This window comes from Tauraco erythrolophus, chromosome 1, assembly GCF_009769465.1.
Source record: "Tauraco erythrolophus isolate bTauEry1 chromosome 1, bTauEry1.pri, whole genome shotgun sequence".
Classification (NCBI taxonomy): domain Eukaryota; kingdom Metazoa; phylum Chordata; class Aves; order Musophagiformes; family Musophagidae; genus Tauraco; species Tauraco erythrolophus.
Genome location: NC_141465.1, coordinates 47371085 through 47391434, shown reverse-complemented (window position 1 = coordinate 47391434; position 20350 = coordinate 47371085). Strand labels below are relative to the sequence as shown.

General features: G+C 38.5%; 1 protein-coding gene across 1 annotated transcript in view; it reads left to right on the top strand.

Moving 5' to 3' along the window:
* CNKSR2 (connector enhancer of kinase suppressor of Ras 2) overlaps positions 1-20350 on the top strand; it is a 218047-nt gene that overhangs the window by 104276 nt on the left and 93421 nt on the right. The window contains 1 exon segment of the mRNA XM_086608968.1: positions 14769-14915. Within this exon segment, the coding sequence (XP_086465094.1) occupies positions 14769-14915 (147 nt within the window).

Genomic DNA, 20350 nt, shown 5'->3' with positions numbered 1-20350 from the left:
TTTCTGGTTGTATCAGTGAGAAAGCTGTAGAGAACATACTCCAAGGTATAGACTCAGGATGGTGTAGGATTCTTGAATAACAGGCTTTCTTGTGTAATCTCCTGTGCATAGTTTCTTTATTTTAGAGGCGTTTTTGGCACATTGCGTATACTTCTAATACAAGTATGATATGACTTATGAATTTAGTATAAGTATGATATGACATGATAGACATATGGATTCCCAAAATTTGTGTTTGTTGGCTAAAACTAATCAGAACATATGTAAATATAGATGACAGAAAAAATATGTTTAATTTGGCAAATTAAGCAAATATGGTCAGTTATCGATTTGTTTCATGTAGAAGCTGGTATGTTTAATGTCTTCAACACATTTAAGTTACTGTTGAAATTGGATGTTTGAATCGTGTAGTATGTCGATAACATCTGGCTTTTATATGGCATGTTTCTTACTGTGGAAACTCCAGTGGGCTCTTGTAGGCCACGCCAAGTCCACAGAAGGGAGTTGCTGGAATTCTTTTTGTATTTCCAGTACAAAAACCTTTGAAGATGTTTTGCTAAAAATTCCTCTGAAACATGATGGGTACATTTACAAGATCATTCCTTGCTTTTCTACAAGGGTAAACAATTAAGAAGGATATGATACCTTTCAAGATCCTTACCCTAACTTAATCTTTGCTTAGAAAAAGTAAGGAACGAGTTTTTAAGATTCGCTGTACAATTAGTGAGAAGAGTTTGACTCCCACAGAACCTCTTAGGGTTTGTGGGGAGATGGCAAATTTCAGCTGATAGGAAATGCTGAACTGGGGTCTGTATGAACCCCTGGAGTGTATGCATCCACAATGGAGTGGGCGGAAGATGTCTTCTTATTTTGGGGAAAACAAAACACCTATCAGTAGAAAAATGATATTACAAATATTTCTGTTTATTTGTTTTTTCTGCACTGCTTAGCAGGATCCGTTTCAGATCCAAGCTAGGGTTTTAAACACAGGTATTTCATTTAAGGTGTTATTAACTTGACTTTGAAGGAAACGGTATTTCTAAAGAGACTGAGTGAGGAAGTGTGTTAGAAGAGAATAAAGGAGAGGACCGTGGCGTCAGTCCAAGATTTTGACATTAAATGTTTGATACCTTATACAACAACTTCCGCTAACAACATCTTTCCTTTAAAATAATATTTTTATTGTCATATGATGCTTGATTTGACCAACAAAAAAATGAAGCAAAATCCTAAAAGTTCAAAAGAAATATGCCTCGTGCTCAACTTCCTTCTGTTGCTGTCATGCATGTGCTTTTATGGAAGAGAAGATAGAGTAATAGCTCCCAAATCATTATTTTAATCCTTTCCAAATCCTTGGACTTCCTATGTTTATAATGGTATTTCATTTTAAAAGTAGGTGGGATTTACACGTAAAAGCTTTTTAGGTCTGTTCAGAAATGTTAATGGTAGTCTTTATGGAAGTAACCTAGTTCTCTGCAGGGCTTTGTCCTGAACTCTCTGTAGTTTGTCGGGATATGAGGACTGTACTTTGGTTTTGGCAAATGTAGTCTGTCCTCCAAATTCCCTCTCAAAACTTCAGTTTAATTCTTTTTGTTTCTTTACTTTCTCTGTAAGTATTGTGTAATACTGAGAAGGGAACTAAATTGTTATGATGCTCTCAAAACAAAAAATCTTTTTGTGAATTTGCAATTCCTTTTAACGTGGAATCTGTGTTGAGATTATATAGTGTTATTTATGATCTCTTTTCTACATAGATGTGCAAATACACACAGAAATATATTATTTTATATCCCATATGTCAGGGAAGTGTGATATTGCAGAAATGAAATGTGTGAGAGATGATGATCTTTTGTTTCCCCATGGTGAGTGCAAATGTTTTTACAGGAGTATAAATGAAAAAGAGAAACAGCTTGACAAATTTGACAAATGCAGATGAATTATGTTGTGCTTTCCAAGAAATGTTCTTCAGGGAAAAAGGAGTCTCAGGTACTCTGAAGAGGAGGTAGAAGCTAGTCTTTTAAGCAGTTAGGAAAGTATATGTGTGTGTGTGTATGTAAATAGATTTCATTTTAATGTTCCACAAATATTTTCCAAATGAAGTAAATATTTGGGAAAATAAAATTAATGGAGGTCATTGGCAGCAGCTTCGTGGATAAAGTATCTCTGCTTTGAGAACTACTCCACGCTTGTTTTCAGATTGGCCGAGTTTAAATGGGCGAGGACTTCCCTGAGAGTTCTGCAGCACAAATGCTGGATGCTCTTGTCTAGTGAATCTCTTTTCCATAGATCCCTGGGATGGTTTGGAATTGATGTTTGAAACACACACCACTTTGATGAGCACAGGTTCATTTGTATGTAAATAGCATGCTGTGTCTGAGTGGGCATCCACTTGCACTTCTTACTCTGGCACATCGAATCAGCTAACAAACAAGTCATTGTGGCACCTGTATTAGATACAGCAGCAGAAGCTTGGCCAGCCCGTTCTGCTTCACGTTTCTGCCAAACTTTGAATAATTTCCCTTTGTTCGCTCCACAGGAAATTTTCAGACTTAACTCACACCTGTGTCACCAGCCAGTAGAATTAGTTCAGTCGCAGCAGAAAGCCACGCTGTGCTGCCTTTCAGCAGCAACCTGTCTCCTAGATGATAACAGAGCTTAACTGTGGGAGGGCTTCTACCTTACTTTAAAGTCAACCTGCTTGGCTTAGCTGAAAGCATTAAACCTGGTTGACTGTGCCCCAAAATGGAACGGGAACACCAACAGGGTCACTCGTAAGTCACAAGTGGTTGCGGAAGTTGCTCCTTAATCTCTTGGACTTTGTGAGCGTCAGGTTTGGTCCTGTGACCTGGTCACCAACATCTCACTTTCAGTGAGCTCTTTGATCTGTTCTCCAGAGCGCCTGATCCTGACCCTCTGCTGCAGTTGTGGTGCCCTGCTGTACTTGAAGAATAATGTGCTGGGCATGTTAAACCTCATCTGTGGGATTGATATGCTGTTGATGGAGCTGTGTAACAGTCAAACACTGAGAGGTTCAGATTACTATACGAGGCCTTTCAGGAAGTAATAGAAGAAAGTGGTGCAACCGGAGATGCCCATCCTCTCATATGACTGGGACGTGGGTTCAGTAGCCATACACTGTATTTCTAGAAGTGTTCTCTGCCAGCTGATTGTGGTCTTGGTCACCTGTTGCCATTTGCCGTGTCCCACAGCTCACTCAAGAACATAGATGTTCTGTCCTGGCTGTACCCCAGAACGGACAACTCTGTTATCATTGAGCCCTGGTAGTTTACTCATGTGATTAGATGAACATATATTAATAACTGTTCAACAGACTATTGAGTTCTGTCATTTTTCTTCTGGGAAAAAAAAGGTTCTTTGGTAACTGATGATATAAACTGCTCTGTATGGCACTGACTACAGTTTGGGAATACACACCTGGGCTGACTATGAAGGCACCAATGTCTCTTTTATAAGCAATGTAATTGTAGTAAGAATTCTGCTGCAGTACCAGTTGACTTCTTCTGTGGATGCCATTGGTGGGCCTTCATAGTTTCTTTGCTGTTGATAGCCAAGTTACTGAGTCCGTAGCCAAATCAAGTACTTTTATGCGACCTATACTTACGACCATAGTCCTGAGGATGTATCTGCTAAAAACTGCTGCAGTATTCTGTGGAGTGCTCTTGTGATCTAATTGTCAAATTTATCTTTCTACACAGACTATACTGGGAGATGATGTATTTTAATTTATTTATTTTGTACAGTTGTTTTATGTTTTGGTTTTTTTTTTTCCCATATGGTAGTGTTTCTATAGAAAAAAAAACAACCTGTAAGAGATGCTGTAGATAGTATTAATATCTGTAGCAGAAATATTGAAAGACAATGTGCTGCCAAAAACTCTTTGTGTATATTCTTGATAAAACTTATTTTTGCACTCTCATTTACTACTGACTAATAATGTTGGTACAATTTCTGTTTGCAGATGATTTAAATTACAATGTTAACAGTATATTCTCAATAGTGAGAATACTGTAAATTCTGCAGTTAAAATAATTCTTTCAAAATTTCTTAGTCTCTGATGTGTGAAATATGTGATTAGAGCATATGTTTTATGCCCAGGTAGCAGACAATCAGTAGAATCAGAATCTTCTATTGCTAACTGTGTTGATGCCTATAGAACAGAATATATATTATATTACTCTCTTTGTCTCATAAGAACAAGTTAAAAGGCTTACTGTTAGTGTAAGTTCAAGTTTGTGTATTTGGAAAGGAAGGCAGGTATTCTGCTGCTAGTAATCTTTTAACTGAGATGCAGAAAATTGAAGGACACTGTAGAGAAGGAGATGAAAGGTAAGGAGAGATGTCTTCAAAGTTGTGCAAATTAATTGGCTAATGCTACAGTTGTGTGCAGCCTGGACCACATATGAGTTAAGATTCAGTAGTTTTGAATATCTCTGTGCTTTATGCAGGTAGCAGCTGTGTAAATTACACAGTTGATCTTCAGGTTCCAGCCTGCTCTTGTGTTGCATAATTCATTATCTTATTCTGATGAAGTTAGGAGGTAATTATGAGGAAATGTAAGACGATGATAGTTGTTGTAAAAGTAGATCAAAACAGTAAGAAAAGCAAGTTAATGCTGTGTCATGAGGGAGGAAAAATTAAAGCAGGGAAATTCTATGCCTGATTTCAGTAGATGTACTCTGAATATGTAAATTTTTATTAAAAAACACCTCAGTACTGGCTTAGAACACCTCAGTGGCTTGAATGCTGTATGTAGCCTATGGTTATTTATTTTATTAGCAGTAAAAACGAGTGAAAAAGAAAAGAACTCTCATGGCTAAATAATTACTGCTGTATTATGGCAATTTCTTTTAACTCCCTATACCTGTCCTTCCTTTACCTAAGTGATGCTATGTAAGTTTTCAGCTCAATTAAAGGCTTTTTGGTTGGGGTTGGTTTTTTTTTTTTCAGTTTCTGTGGTTATCAGTGACTTTTAAGGATTTTTTAACAATTTTTTGGTACACATATTAATTTATTTTCGCTGTATGAATTCAGTCTCAAGAAACATCTGTTATAAGGATAGCAACACTATTTAGCTGCAGGGCAGCTGGGGATCTCAGGGACTTTATTTATACATTGAAAAGGGGGAAGGTCAAAGACTTGGAATTACTGACTCGCTGGAATTGTTCTAAAATATTAAGTTGTGATAATATGAATTCAATCTGAAACAAAATTATTTATAGATGTGTGTGTGCATGTATGTGTTTATATATATATATATTAATTCCAGAACAACAATTTTGGAATTTAAATATGAGAACATGCAATGCACGCACACACACATGCCTCAAATTCCCATTGTGAGATGAAAGCACACAGCAACACAAATGAGTTACTGTAAGGCAAATGTGGCTGTGGTGGGTTAATACTGCAGGGTCACTCCTGAGGAGCACATTCCTTATGTTGCATGAAATATGGAGAACTTAGCTGTTCCCTTTTCCCCAGGAAGGATGAGGCCACTCACATCCATACTGCAGCTTAATCTGTGAGAAACTGGAGTGTGATCCAGTCTGCTTAAATCCTGCCTGAGCCTTCAGCTTGTACCACCAACTCTCTCTGCCTGCTTAGATATTTATCAGCACTCCTCTGCTCAGCCTTAAAGTTTCTCTAGCACTTAATGTGGCCACTCAGGGATGATAAAATGTTCTCAGGCAGTGGAAGTCTGTCCCTCTCCAGGAGCCCTGCTGAAATGTAAGTAGGCACCTAGGCTCTCCATACGTTCCCTGGAAGCTCTTGAAAATGAGACCGAGTGAGGACTCTGGTGACAGCACCTTTATTCATGATCGTTTAATGTCTGTGCCCTTGCTGAAGAGTGAGTAGAGCCTGCCCATTGCAATGTGGCTTTCAAAGCCCATTCCCTGCAGTATGTATGTGGTTGGTATTGTGCATATATTACACAAAAAAGCGGTCGCTGGGAACTGGGAGCAGAACCCTCATTTTCCTGCTTGCAGTGCCGGGACCTGATGGTTTCTTGCCTATTGTGTGACTGGGCTTCATACTCATGTGTTGCCGCCAGCACGATGCTTTCCCTTCAGGGAAGGCCTTTAACCTGAAATTAGGTACATCTTGGTGCTTGAGACACCCTTCTAGTGTTTGAAAGACTGAGTTTAGTCCCTCTGAGGCTAAATAATGCCGAGATACACATTCTGCAAGTGGATGGAAGGCTGGATAAAAACCCACCAAATTGCCAGTACCTGTCTCTGCTGGTTATCTGTACTTCTGTTTGAAGAGAGAGATGCCTCAAAGTCATCACACTGGAGACAGCCAGTCACTGTGGGGAAGAGCAGGTGCCCAAGTGAGGGAGGATGCTTCAAATTTCAGAGGTGCAGCAAAACTGAGCAAACTGAAATCAACCCTTTTTTTTTTTAGATCCATACCCTAAAAAAGGGAAATGAGACTCTTTTTCCTTAAAAATTGTATCTAGTTGCTGACCTCACATCTGTAAAATAGGCTATAATCAAACCCATAAAGCTGGAATCTTTGCTGTTCCCAACAAACATACTCATTTATTTGTTTTAGGATGTTGCTAGCAATGACTCAAAAGCAAAACAGTGAGGTAGCTCTGAACTGAAGGTTGATTGTATCAGTGAAAAGTGAAAGGTAGGAATTGTTATTAAACAATATCCAAGCTTCAATACAGAACTGATTCTGTATCCCTGGATAGTTCAAGTTTCAGTTCCCCCATGGGGAAAACAAATGCTTGTCTCCATTACCGTGGTGCTCTGTAAACATGTTACTAACATTTGTGAAGTTTGTTGAATTATGGTGGAACTGAGCTGTGCAAATGCCTAAAAAGAGCAAGGTAATAAAATATGTCAGAAGTTGTGCTCTGGATCAGATACATTTTCTGACAGAAAAATGTGATTAGAGCAGCTTAAGGAGAGGCAGTAATTTCTGTATTTGGCTCTCAATTTGCATCGTAATGTAGTTTATTCTTGGAAAAGTCTCTTAATTGTGAGCTTTAGTTTACGTAGCCAAAAATGAATGTAAAAATTACTTATTTCATACTTCAGTGGTAGTAAGCAAAGTTTTGATGAAACATCAGGTTTTGCTCAAGTAAAAGACGTGATTTTCTTCAATGTATTTTACATACAAATTGTGTTGTTGTGACTTTGGACAACGATTCAGTGCAGTGTGATCAGTGATATTCTAAGGATGCACAGAACTGACTTCTTTAACATTGGATTGAAATTGCATTTATTTAAATAATATTGCCAAGATACTCTTTAATTAGAATTGCAGCATGTTCAATCACAATATTATTAACCTCTTCTCTTTGGGAGAAAAGTGTTATGTAAGCTTGGACGTTCATTATCATGCTAGCCTAAGAAGCTGGATAAACCCCTGAAAGGCATCTGCTACTCTCCTGACCCTGCTTCTCCTGCTGCATACAGATACAGCTTTCATCTCTGTGGTAGTCCATGTTGTAAACAACATTCTGTGGTTTCCTCACTCAGTGATGTTTTCTGGAGGCAGAAGACCTGTGGCCTTCTGTTATTTTTTAGCCTTTTCAGGCATCTACAGCTGGGGGAAGGGAAGGAGATGCTTGCTACTAACATACTTGTTTCACAGGGCTGCCAGCTGACCTTCCTCATTTCTGGCCAATATTCATGGAAATCAACCTGTTAATTTGACAACATGATGCCAGATAGTTTCTTGTCATATTCTGACTTGCCTGACAGTGTGCTAGGTTTGATAGACAGTGATTTGAGGTGCAGCATTGTGCGATGTTTTTTTTTCTTATGCACTAATTTTTATTTGTAAAATGAAAGATGGGTGACGGATATGGAAGTTCTTAAAAAAAACACCCATTTCTTAAGGGGAATACACTTTCCTCCTAGAAATTCTGTTTTTTTAGCTCAAAAATGAGTAAAAGCTTGAAACGTTTGGTAAGTCAGAGCACTCTGGCTGCATTCCACTTACAACAGGCAACATTGAAAGAGTAAGAATTTTACCCCATTCCGGTAACTTTTAAAAATTAAACACTAGAGTGGATTTTGCATATTTATTTAGCAAGAAAATAGCAGATGGTTTTTCAGTTCATATTTAGCAGGAAAATATTACTTTTCTTTCAGAAGTGTAAAGATGTAACTATTTTTCCCTTACAAATCTGGAATGAATTACTGTAACTGGGAAAAAAACCAGGTTTCTCTTCATGGAAGCAGAAGGCTCTCACCAACTTTCGTGGGGCTCCGATGACCCTTTGAACAGAAATACACCTGTAAAAATATGGACTCTGTTCTATCTATCATTTGACTATAATTCCATCCTCTAGATGATGTAGTTTCAGTGTGTATTAGAATTGCACACTGCTTCTAAATGATGTAGCTGTTCTATGGTTTTGTCGGGATATATATGCTGGATTTTTCAGACTGGCTTTTGTGTCATCCAAAAGATACCTGGTTTAGGTCCATCCAATTGTATTTGAGCTGTCTGCATGTTAATGTTTTACAGAGCTCCTCTCTGGCTCATAATGTACAACAATACTCACAGAAATCATGAATGAGCACAGCAGTTTGGGAATACTGTCATGGGCGCAGCTGTGTGAAGAAAAAAAAAAAAAAAAGCAGATTCGGTGAATAGTCATGGTTACTTTCAGAAAAAGAAAAGATTGTTACCAGTTTACCAAGCTTGTTTTAAAGGGGGCAATAGATTCATCTGGGGAAAAAGGTCTTTACTTTAAGAGCAACTTTTTATTAGTTTAAAATGTTGAAGTTCTTGACAACTTAGAATAGGAATTCAAAATAGAAGTTCCATTTCAGGCCATTGTAATATTGTCATCCAGATGTGCTTGCTGCAAGCCAAAGAAACTTTGGGGTCTTTTAAAATGCATCCCATCTTCCTCAATGACATCATCTTTTCACAGGTGGTGGCAGCAGGAGTAGACCTCTGTAACAACACCTGCTAAAACTTTCTGCTATTTGGAGTACTGGGTGCTGGAATGTTCCAGGTGGTAGAGAAGCTAGTGGGATGCAAGGGGAAGAGGTAGAAGAGATAAGAAGGATGTGTCAGAGCTGGATGCAGCTGTGCAGGGGTCCCACATGCCCATGTTGCCCCACTGAAGCAACCTGGGTGGCCTGAAGTGTCTCTGGAGCATGCTGGTGAGGTGTCTCAGCCTGGCCACATCCAAGTGGTGGTGGAATGAGATGAGAAATTTGGAGGTGACCTGATGCTGTTGTTACAGGCACCCTGCCTGCAGGCTCGCTTCTCCTGGTGCAGAGCGTTGCTCTCCCCTTTGGGAGGGTGACGGCCCTTCTCCCACCTTCCCCTGGCAGCATAGTTCATCTGGCCTTGGGGTATTGCTCCTCAGGTGGCATGATGAGCAACCCTTTCTATCCCTCCTTTACCTTGGCAGTAGACTCCTCCAGCAAAGGTGCTGTAACCTCCTTGGCAGGAACTGCTCAACATGACCCTTAAGGGCACCCCTGTGGTACTCCCTCACCATCCACTCCCTCTTACCCTAGTTCCTCTGTCTTTCATGCCGTGCTCACCTTCCTTTGCTGCTCCTTGAGCCCATAGTCCTCCTCCTCCTTCCTCCCCAAAAAACCCCGCAGCCTGTCTCGCTCCAAGCTCCACCTTCCCACGAGGTACACCGTGCTCCCTTGGATGCCCGCCTGCACCCATGTGCTGGGCACGCTTCCCCGCACTGGGTCTCCCAGTATCATAGATTCATAGATTTCTAGGTTGGAAAAGACCTTAGAGATCATCGAGTCCAACCATCCCTAATCCCCATTAAACCATATCCTCAAGTAGATCATCCACCCTATTCTTAAACACATCCAGGGATGGGGACTCAACCACGTCCCTGGGCAGCCTATTCCAGTGGCTGACAACCCTTTCAGAGAAGAAATACTTCCTAACATCCAACCTGAATCTCCCCTGACTAAGCTTATGCCCATTTCCTCTTGTTCTATCACCCGTCACTAATGTAAAGAGTCCTTCCCCTACCTCCCCACCATCTTTTCTCAAGTATTTGTAGGCTGTAATCAGGTCTCCCCTCAGCCTCCTCTTCTCCAGGCTAAACAGCCCCAACTCCCTCAGCCTCTCTTCATAAGTTTTATTTTCCAGCCCCTTGACCAGTTTAGTCGCCCTTCTTTGGACTCGCTCCAGGAGCTCAATATCTCTCTTAAAGCGAGGGGCCCAAAACTGGACACAATATTCCAGGTGCGGCCTCACCAGTGCCGAGTACAGGGGCAGGATCACTTCCCTGCTCCTGCTGGTCACACTATTCTTGATACACGCCAGTATCCCATTGGCCTTTTTGGCCACCTGGGCACACTGCTGGCTCATATCAAGCCGGTAGTCAACCAACACCCCCAGGTCCTTCTCCGCCAGGCAGCTCTCCGGCCGCTCTTCCCCGAGCCTATAGCGATGCTTGGGGTTTTTATACCCCAAGTGAAGGACTCTGCACTTGGCCTTAGTAAAGCTCATGCCATTGGCCTCGGCCCAACGATCCAGTCTGTTCAAATCCCTCTGAAGGGCCTCCCTACCCTCGAGCAGATCGACACAGCCTCCCAGCTTGGTGTCGTCCGCAAATTTACTGAGGGTACATTCAATTCCCTCATCCAGGTCATTGATAAAGATGTTAAACAGAACCGGACCCAGCACTGAGCCCTGGGGAACCCCACTGGTGACCGGCCTCCAGCCGGATTTAGCCCCATTTACCACCACTCTTTGGGCCCGGCCATCCAGCCAGTTTTTAACCCAAAGGAGGGTGTGCCTATCCAGGCCAGCAGTTATCAGTTTCTCAACCAGAACACTATGAGAAACTGTATCAAAGGCTTTACTGAGGTCTAGGAAAACTACATCCACAGCCCTTCCCTCGTCAACTAGGCGGGTCACCCTGTCATAAAAGGTGATCAGGTTTGATTGGCAAGACCTGCCTTTCATAAACCCATGTTGACTGGGCCTGATCACCCGGTTAACCTGTATGTGCTCATTAATAGCACTCAAGATAACCTGTTCCATGACTTTGCCCGTCACCGAGGTCAGACTGACAGGCCTGTAGTTCCCCGGATCCTCCTTCCGCCCTTTTCTGTAAATGGGGGTAACGTCCGCCAGCCTCCAGTCCAGCGGAACTTCCCCAGTGAGCCAAGACTGCCCAAAGATAATGGACAGGGGTTTGGCAATGACATCCGCCAGCTCTCTCAGGACTCTCAGGTGGATACCATCAGGCCCCATAGACTTGTGGGCATCCAGCCGGAGGAGCAGTTCCTTGACCCGTTCCTCTGGGATCACAGGAGCTTCGATTTGCTCTCCCTCCCTGCTCTCAGACACCCAAGGGCAGCTCACCTGGGAACTACTAACCTTACTATTAAAGACTGAGGCAGGGACGGGCTGTCTGGTGCTCCTGCCTGATGCCCAGGCTGCCCTCGCCAGCTCTCTGCCCTCTCTGCGCTCTGCCATGAGCTGCGCTTTGGGTGCTGTGCAGCAGAACCCAACATGGAGCCCAGGCTGCCACTGCAGAGACCTCTCCTGACCACAGCTTGTTGGTGGCACTGGGTTTAACGATGTACGTTTGTTGTAAAGCGAGCAACAGTGACTCGCTTGGCCCTCAAAAATGGATACCTGGTCAGTATAGTGCGCTGATTTAAAAATTAATTGCTCAGATTGTTTCAATGTAAGTAAAGTTGTCTGCTAATATAGTCCTTTTGCTTATCTACTGAACTCTCAAACCGGTAATGAAACTTTCTTATTACTGTCCAGTTTTGCACTGCATGGACAGGATAAGGGGCATGGTAGGGACTTTGAAAGCTCTACCCCAAAAGCTTGATGATTAGAAGTTGAGAGTTGGTAACTGTGGTGGTAATGAAAAGGTGAAGATCCTGAGGAGAGATTAGAGAGAACAAATTCAAATCACACTTAAAGTGTAGATTGCATGTCACTAAAGTGATTTCTGGAAAACAGTTTTCAGTTCCAGATACACTTGTTGCTTTTTCCTCTTCCCAACCTGACCTCCTCAAATAAGATTGCTTCTGTTTAGTGTGTGTCAACATGAATTTTGATGGGATCTAAACTATGTGAGAACTGAAAAGCATGCCTCCTACGTAGACATCAATTTCCTTCAATTTTTTGGTGACAGCCTTTTATGTGACTTGTTCCTCTTAGACCAATTTAGTCATTTCTGTTCAAAAGATGAGAAACAACCAAGGACTTCCTGAACTAGCCAGAAAACTCCTGTCCGGGAACTAAATAAAAGCAAAGGATGAACTTCATTTGAAATTCATAGTAAACTCAGAATTTTCATGTGAAAAATTAAGTTAAATTGTTTATATTCATGAGCTTCTAAATTAAATACATCAGGTTTAGTGCTTTGAAGTGATTTTTTTCTTTGCTCCCCCTAACTCTTATAAAGAGACTAGATAATCTCTTATTTATTGCAATGTAAGGCATAGGTGAAATACATGCAACAGTTTATCTCTTTAAAGTATGAAAGTGCATTTAAAATAATTTTTGAACTGCTAGCATAACCAAAACCCTCCAATTTTATTTATATTCCTCTGGCGATTTCAGTGAGAAACAGATGGCTTTAAAGCACAGCTTTCATATGCAGTGTGCTACCAACTTAAATGGCAAGAATTCTACATCCTGACTCCATAACTGGGACCACATCATGTACTTCTCTAGGCGTGCTGTGCTGCTTTATTCAGCAGAACGATTCCTTTCCAGAAATCTGTCTTCAGTTGTTTCATTAGGGAATTAAAATGTACAGTAGCTTATGTACAGGGATACCTTACATGAACTGTAGGCCTTTAATTCCTTCTTTTGGGCAGCAAATGACGCCTTGCATATTCCCAAGGTCATGTTCTGGAAATACAGGGAATATATTGTTTCTAAGCAGTGGTGGAAGGCTCTCCGAGTAGGAAAAAAGTATTGTAAATGGCAAGGTATTTTTTTATAAAATTGTGATATTAAGACACAAAGCTTGGACTTACAGAGACTTGGTTTAGATATGTTTGAAACAGAATGGAGATGTCACCAGGATGTGGGAATTGAGCTGAAGTTGATTACATTCGTGTTTCATTTTATTCAAAGTGTAAAAGCCATATGCCTAGTACATTGGACTGAAAATAAGAATTTTAGCATGCTTGGAAGTCTTCTATGGAAGCTGGCAAATATTCCATAAAGATGCATGTTGTCAGCACCCTGTTTCTTGATTTACAATAATATTACTGTAGAAGTACATCCTGAATGTAATGAACTTTGCTGTGGTGAAAACAGGACAGATAGGTTCACAGTAGCTGAGGAAGAGTGATGAGGTTTGAACCATGTCTGTGGTTGAGTTGTTTGTAAGCATTAGTGTTGGCTAAAGTGGCATGCTCATGGGAATATCAGCTCTTAAAATAAGTGATATTAAGCAAACAAAGTGAGTTTTGAGGTAAAAAATAAGTAGTGACAACCTACGTATGATTACCTTGCTTAAAAATAGATGACATACATATTTGTGTCATGTTGCACTATACTGATGTTAAAGAACATAAGCATTTCCTTTGTTCACATTGCCTATTTGATTTTTTTAATATATTAACATTATATAAAAAAACTTTTTACAATGATGTTAACTTATCACTTCAGAGTTCTAGATCTTTTTTCAGTAAGAATTTCACTTCTCAATTGGATAATTTTCTTAACATTTTTCCTGTCCAAGTTGTGAAAGCAGGAAAATATTTGTAACTGATCCTTTACATGTCAGGAAAATTTACTTGTTTGCTTAGGGAGGGAGAGAGAGAAAAAGGTAGAAGAGCTGTCAAGTTTACAGAAATAATCACTTTTGAAATCTGTAGGGCAAGATTTTCAAGGGACATATGAGACTATGTATTGCCATTCTAGATGCCAAACTAGAAAACGCAGGAATTTAATATCTTAAAGTATTTTGAGATAGATAGCAAATCAGGCATTATTTAGACTGAAAACCATTGTCATGAGTTGTATTGCATTAATATTTGAAGTATTTTTTTCAAAAATGCAAAGTAAATGATTCTCAAAGTTCTATCCTTTGTTCATAAAAAAAAGACTTGTTACTTTCCATGTTAGTCAAGTTCTTAATTTTAGAATATTTTAAAATGCTATAATTAAATTAGGAAAATTTTAATTTAAGTTAATACTCAAGTAGTGGCTAGACTACATTTCTGTCATTAATTTACTGTATTTGTTTCTGAAATCATCATGAAAGAAGTGCTATTTAAAAAAAAGGCCTTGTGATTCTGATTTTATTTTTATAGCAGTGTGAAGAGTAGAAGATTTTCCTGAACTGATTTGTGCTTGCATAAGCTGCTAGGAGTAGAAGTAGTATGACTACATGTGGTTAGTGGGCTTTAAATAGTAACCATGGACTATAAAATGCTCAGTTTTGAATTGAACTGTTGGGCCACAAGTCAAGACTTTTTAACCATCTAGTCTCTAAAGTCTACGTACCAGAGCTAGTTTTGAAAACACTTTGAGATTTAATTGTGCGTTTACAGTGGTGTAACAGTAGTTTATTAATTCTAAAACCTGAAATTATGCATATCCATCTTAATGCATTATAATAATTATTTTAGTTGACTTGATTTTTATGCAGTAATTTATTTTTTACATTTCTAGAGTTATTTTCCTTTAATATATATATACACACTCCTATTATGTTATTTTACTAATCTTATTTAAAAAGGGAACATTACATATTGAATACTGTACCTCAATTTTATTGTAATAATTTTACTGGTTACCAGGTGGGGTGGCAGTTGAAAAATTTGGTGAATGCACTACGAGAGGATCCGAGTGGTGTTATCTTAACTTTGAAAAAGCGACCTCAGAGCATGCTTACCTCAGCACCAGCTTTACTGAAAAATATGAGATGGAAGCCCCTTGCTCTGCAGGTAATGAAGCTTAATCATAAGTCATACACCATCATTTTAATTATAGATTATCTCAGTGATGCTTTATTGTGCTTCATCTCAGCAGCATATGGATTTACTCTTGTATATTTTGAAGAATTGTTTCTGAAATTATTTATCTGCAGTTTGTTCTCATAGGCTCGATTGAAATTAAACCTGTTATTAGAACTTTTTAAAATTTAAGAAGTAATCATCCCAGTGTTTTACAATGTAGAAAAGTAGCCCCAGATAACTTTTCTAGCCAGAGGGAAACAAACATATTTCAGAAACTGATGAATTTTAGTTTGATTTCTTGTTAAGTTCTCAGTGCAGTATAACCTCAAAGAAAGAGAGGAGGAAAAGATCTTGAATTCTCAGTTTGATCTATCATGGAGTTACAGGGAAATTTATTAAGTGATTTTATTCAATAAATCACTTGACCATCAAAATTTCCTCATGTAAAAAAAGTCCTATTCACATCAGAGTTGTCCTTAAGATTGAAGCCTTGCACAGAAGGTGGTGTAGTTCAGGATGTCCGGCTGGGTCTTTAATTTTAGTAAGCCTGCAATGTGCTGAAAACCATGGAATGGTTTCATTAAAACTTTCGTATTTCACTATAAAATGTCCCTGTGATGGATTACTCTAGGAAATAAAAGTTATGTCTAGATTGAAGAAAACATGTAACCAACAGATGGAACTAACAAAGAATCCTTTTTTTCCTTTTAGTTCAGATAGAACAATGTTTAGAAATTTATTTTCATTGAATAAAGAATGCATTCTTTGAGACATTTTTATTATCACAATAAAAAGTCTAATTTAAAATTGAGTACATTTGAGAGAGAAAAGACTTCTGCAAAGATTGGGCAAAAGGAAAATGAGATATGGAAATGCCACTGCCAGTAGCTGTGGTCTTTGCCATTTAAAATATTAAGAGATTCGTAAAAAGAACTAATTCCATGAAGATCTTATTTCGAATATGTGTATATATATATAAAAAATTACTTTATAATTGTTAAATGCATCATTGTCTTTGAAACTAAGTAAGTTTTTAAATGATTGAGCTGTCTTGGTCTTTCAGATACAAAGTACTGACTAGACATGTGACAAAAAACTTTCAACCAAAAATATCTTACTAGTGTCTAAACATAGAATTGCAAATCTGTATGCATAATGTAGTTGTATGAATGTCCATACTTAAAGGCTGCACTTTTATTATAGCTTTAGCGAGAATATAAATACAAATGAAAAATGCACATAACTGCTTAAATGATGTCAAATGCTTTCAATCTAAATCCTCTTTGGGTGAGTTTGGTATTTCTTTGGGTGAATTGGGTCATTCTCCTCAATATTTCTTTTTGCTTCACTTTATCATTTGTCACTAGAATAATTATACTGAGGACCCCACAACAGAAGTTTCTGACATGGGCCATTGATGCAGACAATAACAAATAAGCAATGAATTCAAGACAGGGTACTCCAAAAGACTGGGAAGAAATTGGATAGAAACCAATTTCCACCATTTAAACTAAGTCCAGTGTGAAAGTGAGGATTCCTGTTGACCTTTTACAGTGAATGCAGTCATGAGCTAAAGTTGTGGGCCTGTTTGAAACTCCACACTCATTTCCATCAGCAAAAATCCAGTCATCTTTTAGTGTGTTTTATTTGGCTCTGATTTACATCTTGTCATCCTTAGTTCAATAAAGATGGTAGGACGTTGTTCAACTGATCTAACTTTAGATGGCTGCTATGTACATGTCTATATATCATTCAGGTTTCTCATTTTCACTCCCTTTGGCTAGCAGACATATGTAACAGTTACTGATTCATTCATCTTGGCCTATTTTAGCCTGCTCTGCCTTAGGATGAGCCGGATTGGACCCTGCTCATGCCTCTTTCTCTCCATTTTGATGAGTCTGGACAGCTAGCTCGAATGTAGATTATCTGTATTAGATAAGATGAGACTGACCCTAGATGGAGGTTTTCTGTTAGTCTTAACAAGTTTGGAGAAGGGGGATTATGCGAGTATTGGTTTTAGTGTGGGTGTTTTGCTGATAGCATAGAAAATATAAATATTTTTGAGGCTAATATGAGTACAAATAAAGGTACTGTAAAACATTAGAGACGTAGTTCTGGTATCATGATGATATTGTTCTCATTTTATAAAACATGACACCAGGAAAAGGCCAGAACCTTATTCAACACTTATGTGTGAAGTATGCGTATGTGTGTCTGTTGTAATTTGTGATTTTAGTGTGAGAAACAACAGTTTTCTTAAGTAGACTGAGTGTCGAAAAAGCTCCAGGATGAAGTGAAGACAAACTTCAGAAGCTGCATAATGTGAAGATTTCTGTTGTTAATTTATGCAGATCAGAGGTGAACAGATGTTAAAATCAGCTGATGTTAAAGTTTAAATGTAGCCTAAGCATGAAATCAGTACTGTATGTTTGAGTAATAAAAAGCAGCAAAAGCAGTCAGAGTGCAGTGTAATTTTATAGCTATTAAAAATATGAAGAAATTATGTTTATTTAACTGAATTTACTTCAAAAATTTCTGAAAAAAAAAAATCTTCAGAAAAGCTGTATGGTTTTCAATTGCAGTTTGCCCTATGACTGTTTTGAAGTTTCTTATGTTCCTGATTCATGTAAGGGCACTCTTCTTTAATAGGAGCTTGAGAGGTAGTGTGAGAGAGGGGGAAAGTGATAACAAATTGGAAAAAAAAAACCAAAAACATAAGAAAAAACAGTACTTCCTTCACCTTTGGAAGCTGGGGAAATTATGATAACTTGTTTTCCTATATCAGGATGTCGTGAAATAATTGAGAATGTTATAGCTGTGCTGTCATCTCAGAGCTAAGTTAATTGAACCATATGCATTATTCAACAGACACGAGCTATAAGGAAATTATGACTCAGTAATAATTCTGTTAAAGTACAAAATATGAGCAAAAATTCAAAAGACTCTAGAATAAGATATGGAGATGAAATTCTGATAAAATGGGAATTAGGATCTGCGAACTGGCTGCTGTGGGTTTTTTGGTTCTGCAAATGGAATGAACAGAGGAAAAACGCGGTATTACATCCTAATCAAATTGCAATGAGTGAGATAGGAAGGTGGAAGCTTGCCCTAATGTAAGGAGGCTGACACAAAAGCAGAGACAGTTTTTGTATGCACTCTACCAATGAATATATTTTACAGCTGTTGCAGTGAATGTAGAAGGTAAATATTGCAGTGAATTAAATTGAGACACGTTTACATTAAGCTTTACATTGGGATGTTTTAATTGAGATCCTTCAAAACTTAATTTTAGCTGAAAGTGAATAATGTTGAGACATTATTGCTAAATTGCATTCTGCTTGTTTAGTCAATAGTTGTATGTGAGAACATGAAGTTTGCCATTTGCAGCTACATGAAAAACTAAACTTAATGGAGAGATACTAAGTATGCGTGCAAGTTGGGAAAGTGCTAGATGAGTCTTCCAGTTGAGGCACTACGCAAGTACTACCAGTGTATCAAGCAGTTTGGTGTGTGAGTGACAGGGCATCGTGGTAATTGCGTTATGCATTCTGATAAAATTTTTAAGAGCTTGCTGTTCACCGTTAGAGATCTAGATTAGCCTTGTGAAAGCCATAAGTGGAAAACGCTGTGTGGAAAACACTTTTAGATCGTTCAGATACTAACTGATTACTAATTGGCATAAATACTTCTCAGGATGTTCAGTGGCTTGCTTTGTACCAGCTCTGCCTTCACATCACAGTCTTGCCATGAATTACGAGTTAAATGCAGTCTACATAATTATTGGTTAATTATTTGGGTTTTTTTTCCTTTTAGTAGAAATGTGGTATGTTCATTCTTTTAACAAATATTATTATCATTAGAATAAATATGAAAGGTTAGGGGAAAGAAAGAAGAAGAAGAATTATGCAGCCTGTGTAGCAGTCTGAAACTGATATTGAATGGCTGGATGTACAATAAAATAATACAATTATCCTATGGCTATACCCATTACATAATGAGTTTGTATTTACAAGTGCATTAATTCCAACTCTAAGGTCAATCAGTGCAGAAAGAAAAATATTCTTCTTTTTTCCCTTGTGTCCTGATTAAAGGAAGTGCTTGATGATTGTCTGTTTTAATACCCATCAGTATCCAACTTCTTGCAGATAATCAAAGTTCTCCCTTGACGCATTCTGGAATCATGTCAGAGTTTGTGAAGTCAAGGGATTTTTCAGCCTGTGTTTTTTGTTACTACTTTTGTAACATTAGAATTAGGCAGCTGTGGCCTTGGGGAATTTTGTGGTTGCCTTTGCAATTGAAGGTATTCATTAATATGGTATTGTACCATAAATATTAAGATGTTATGCCTGCAAGACAAATTTTACTAAATTTGCCTTTCAGTTACTTTTTCTGATACTCTGATCCATGGGGTGAAAGCCTAGAATGATATTTCAGATTGCAATGTTTGTATTTCTGACTGCTACTGAATATGGTGAACAGACCAAATAAATTTAACCTTTAATTTTTTTTATTTTTCTTACTTGACATAGAGGTGACTTAATTATCTTTGAACTCTCCAAATTTTTACCTGAGTCAAAACCTAACTTAAATAAACATCCTCTACCCTAGATTGTCTGTTTTCTTTCTCCATTCCACTTTGTGTTATTTTGGGGAGGTTTCAAAGGGAGGCTTCCTGAAGGGCTCTTTGAACAAGGGTGGAAGGTTCGATATAGAAGATTCTCGGAGCATGTGAAATCTTACGTAAGTCTCTGTCGTCATGCGAGCAAGAAGCTAGCTGCAAAGCCCTCCTTTGCCTTCTGGAAAATGCTTTGTTGATTAGTCAAAAGAAACTGGACTTTGGCTACAGAGCAGAAGACTCTTCATCCGGTTTCTTTACAATACAGAAGAGGAGTGGTAGAGCAACATGTTGCCATGCTTCAGCTAATTTGGACTACACCCTGCCAATATCAGTGAAGAGGCTCTTACTGATGTCAGTGAGGTTGCCAGCCACGTCTTGTGTTTTGACTTGGAAAAAAAACCTTTTGACTCCTCTTAAACACTCTGTCACACTCTTCACCAAGCTTATTTAAATGTCACCTTTTGTATATTTAAAATAGTTCACTGTACTGTTTTGTATGGGATTAAATTGTACCGTTATAAAATCACCAACAGCTCAGTATCTGTAGTTTTTTTAACAGACTTTATTTTGGATTAGATATGCATCATATCTCCACCATGATATATTTCAGGGTTTCAGCCTCCTAAGAAGCAACAGGAACAGCAACAAGAGAGTCCTTGGTTTGAGAGAAAATGCTGCTTTTATTATTTTTATTTAGGATTTTTCCTTATTTGTTTATATTGCCTCCTTCCTTCATCTAGAGACAAAAGTATATTCTATTTTCATCATTTATTATTAGAATTAATGACCTTACACTTTTTAATCA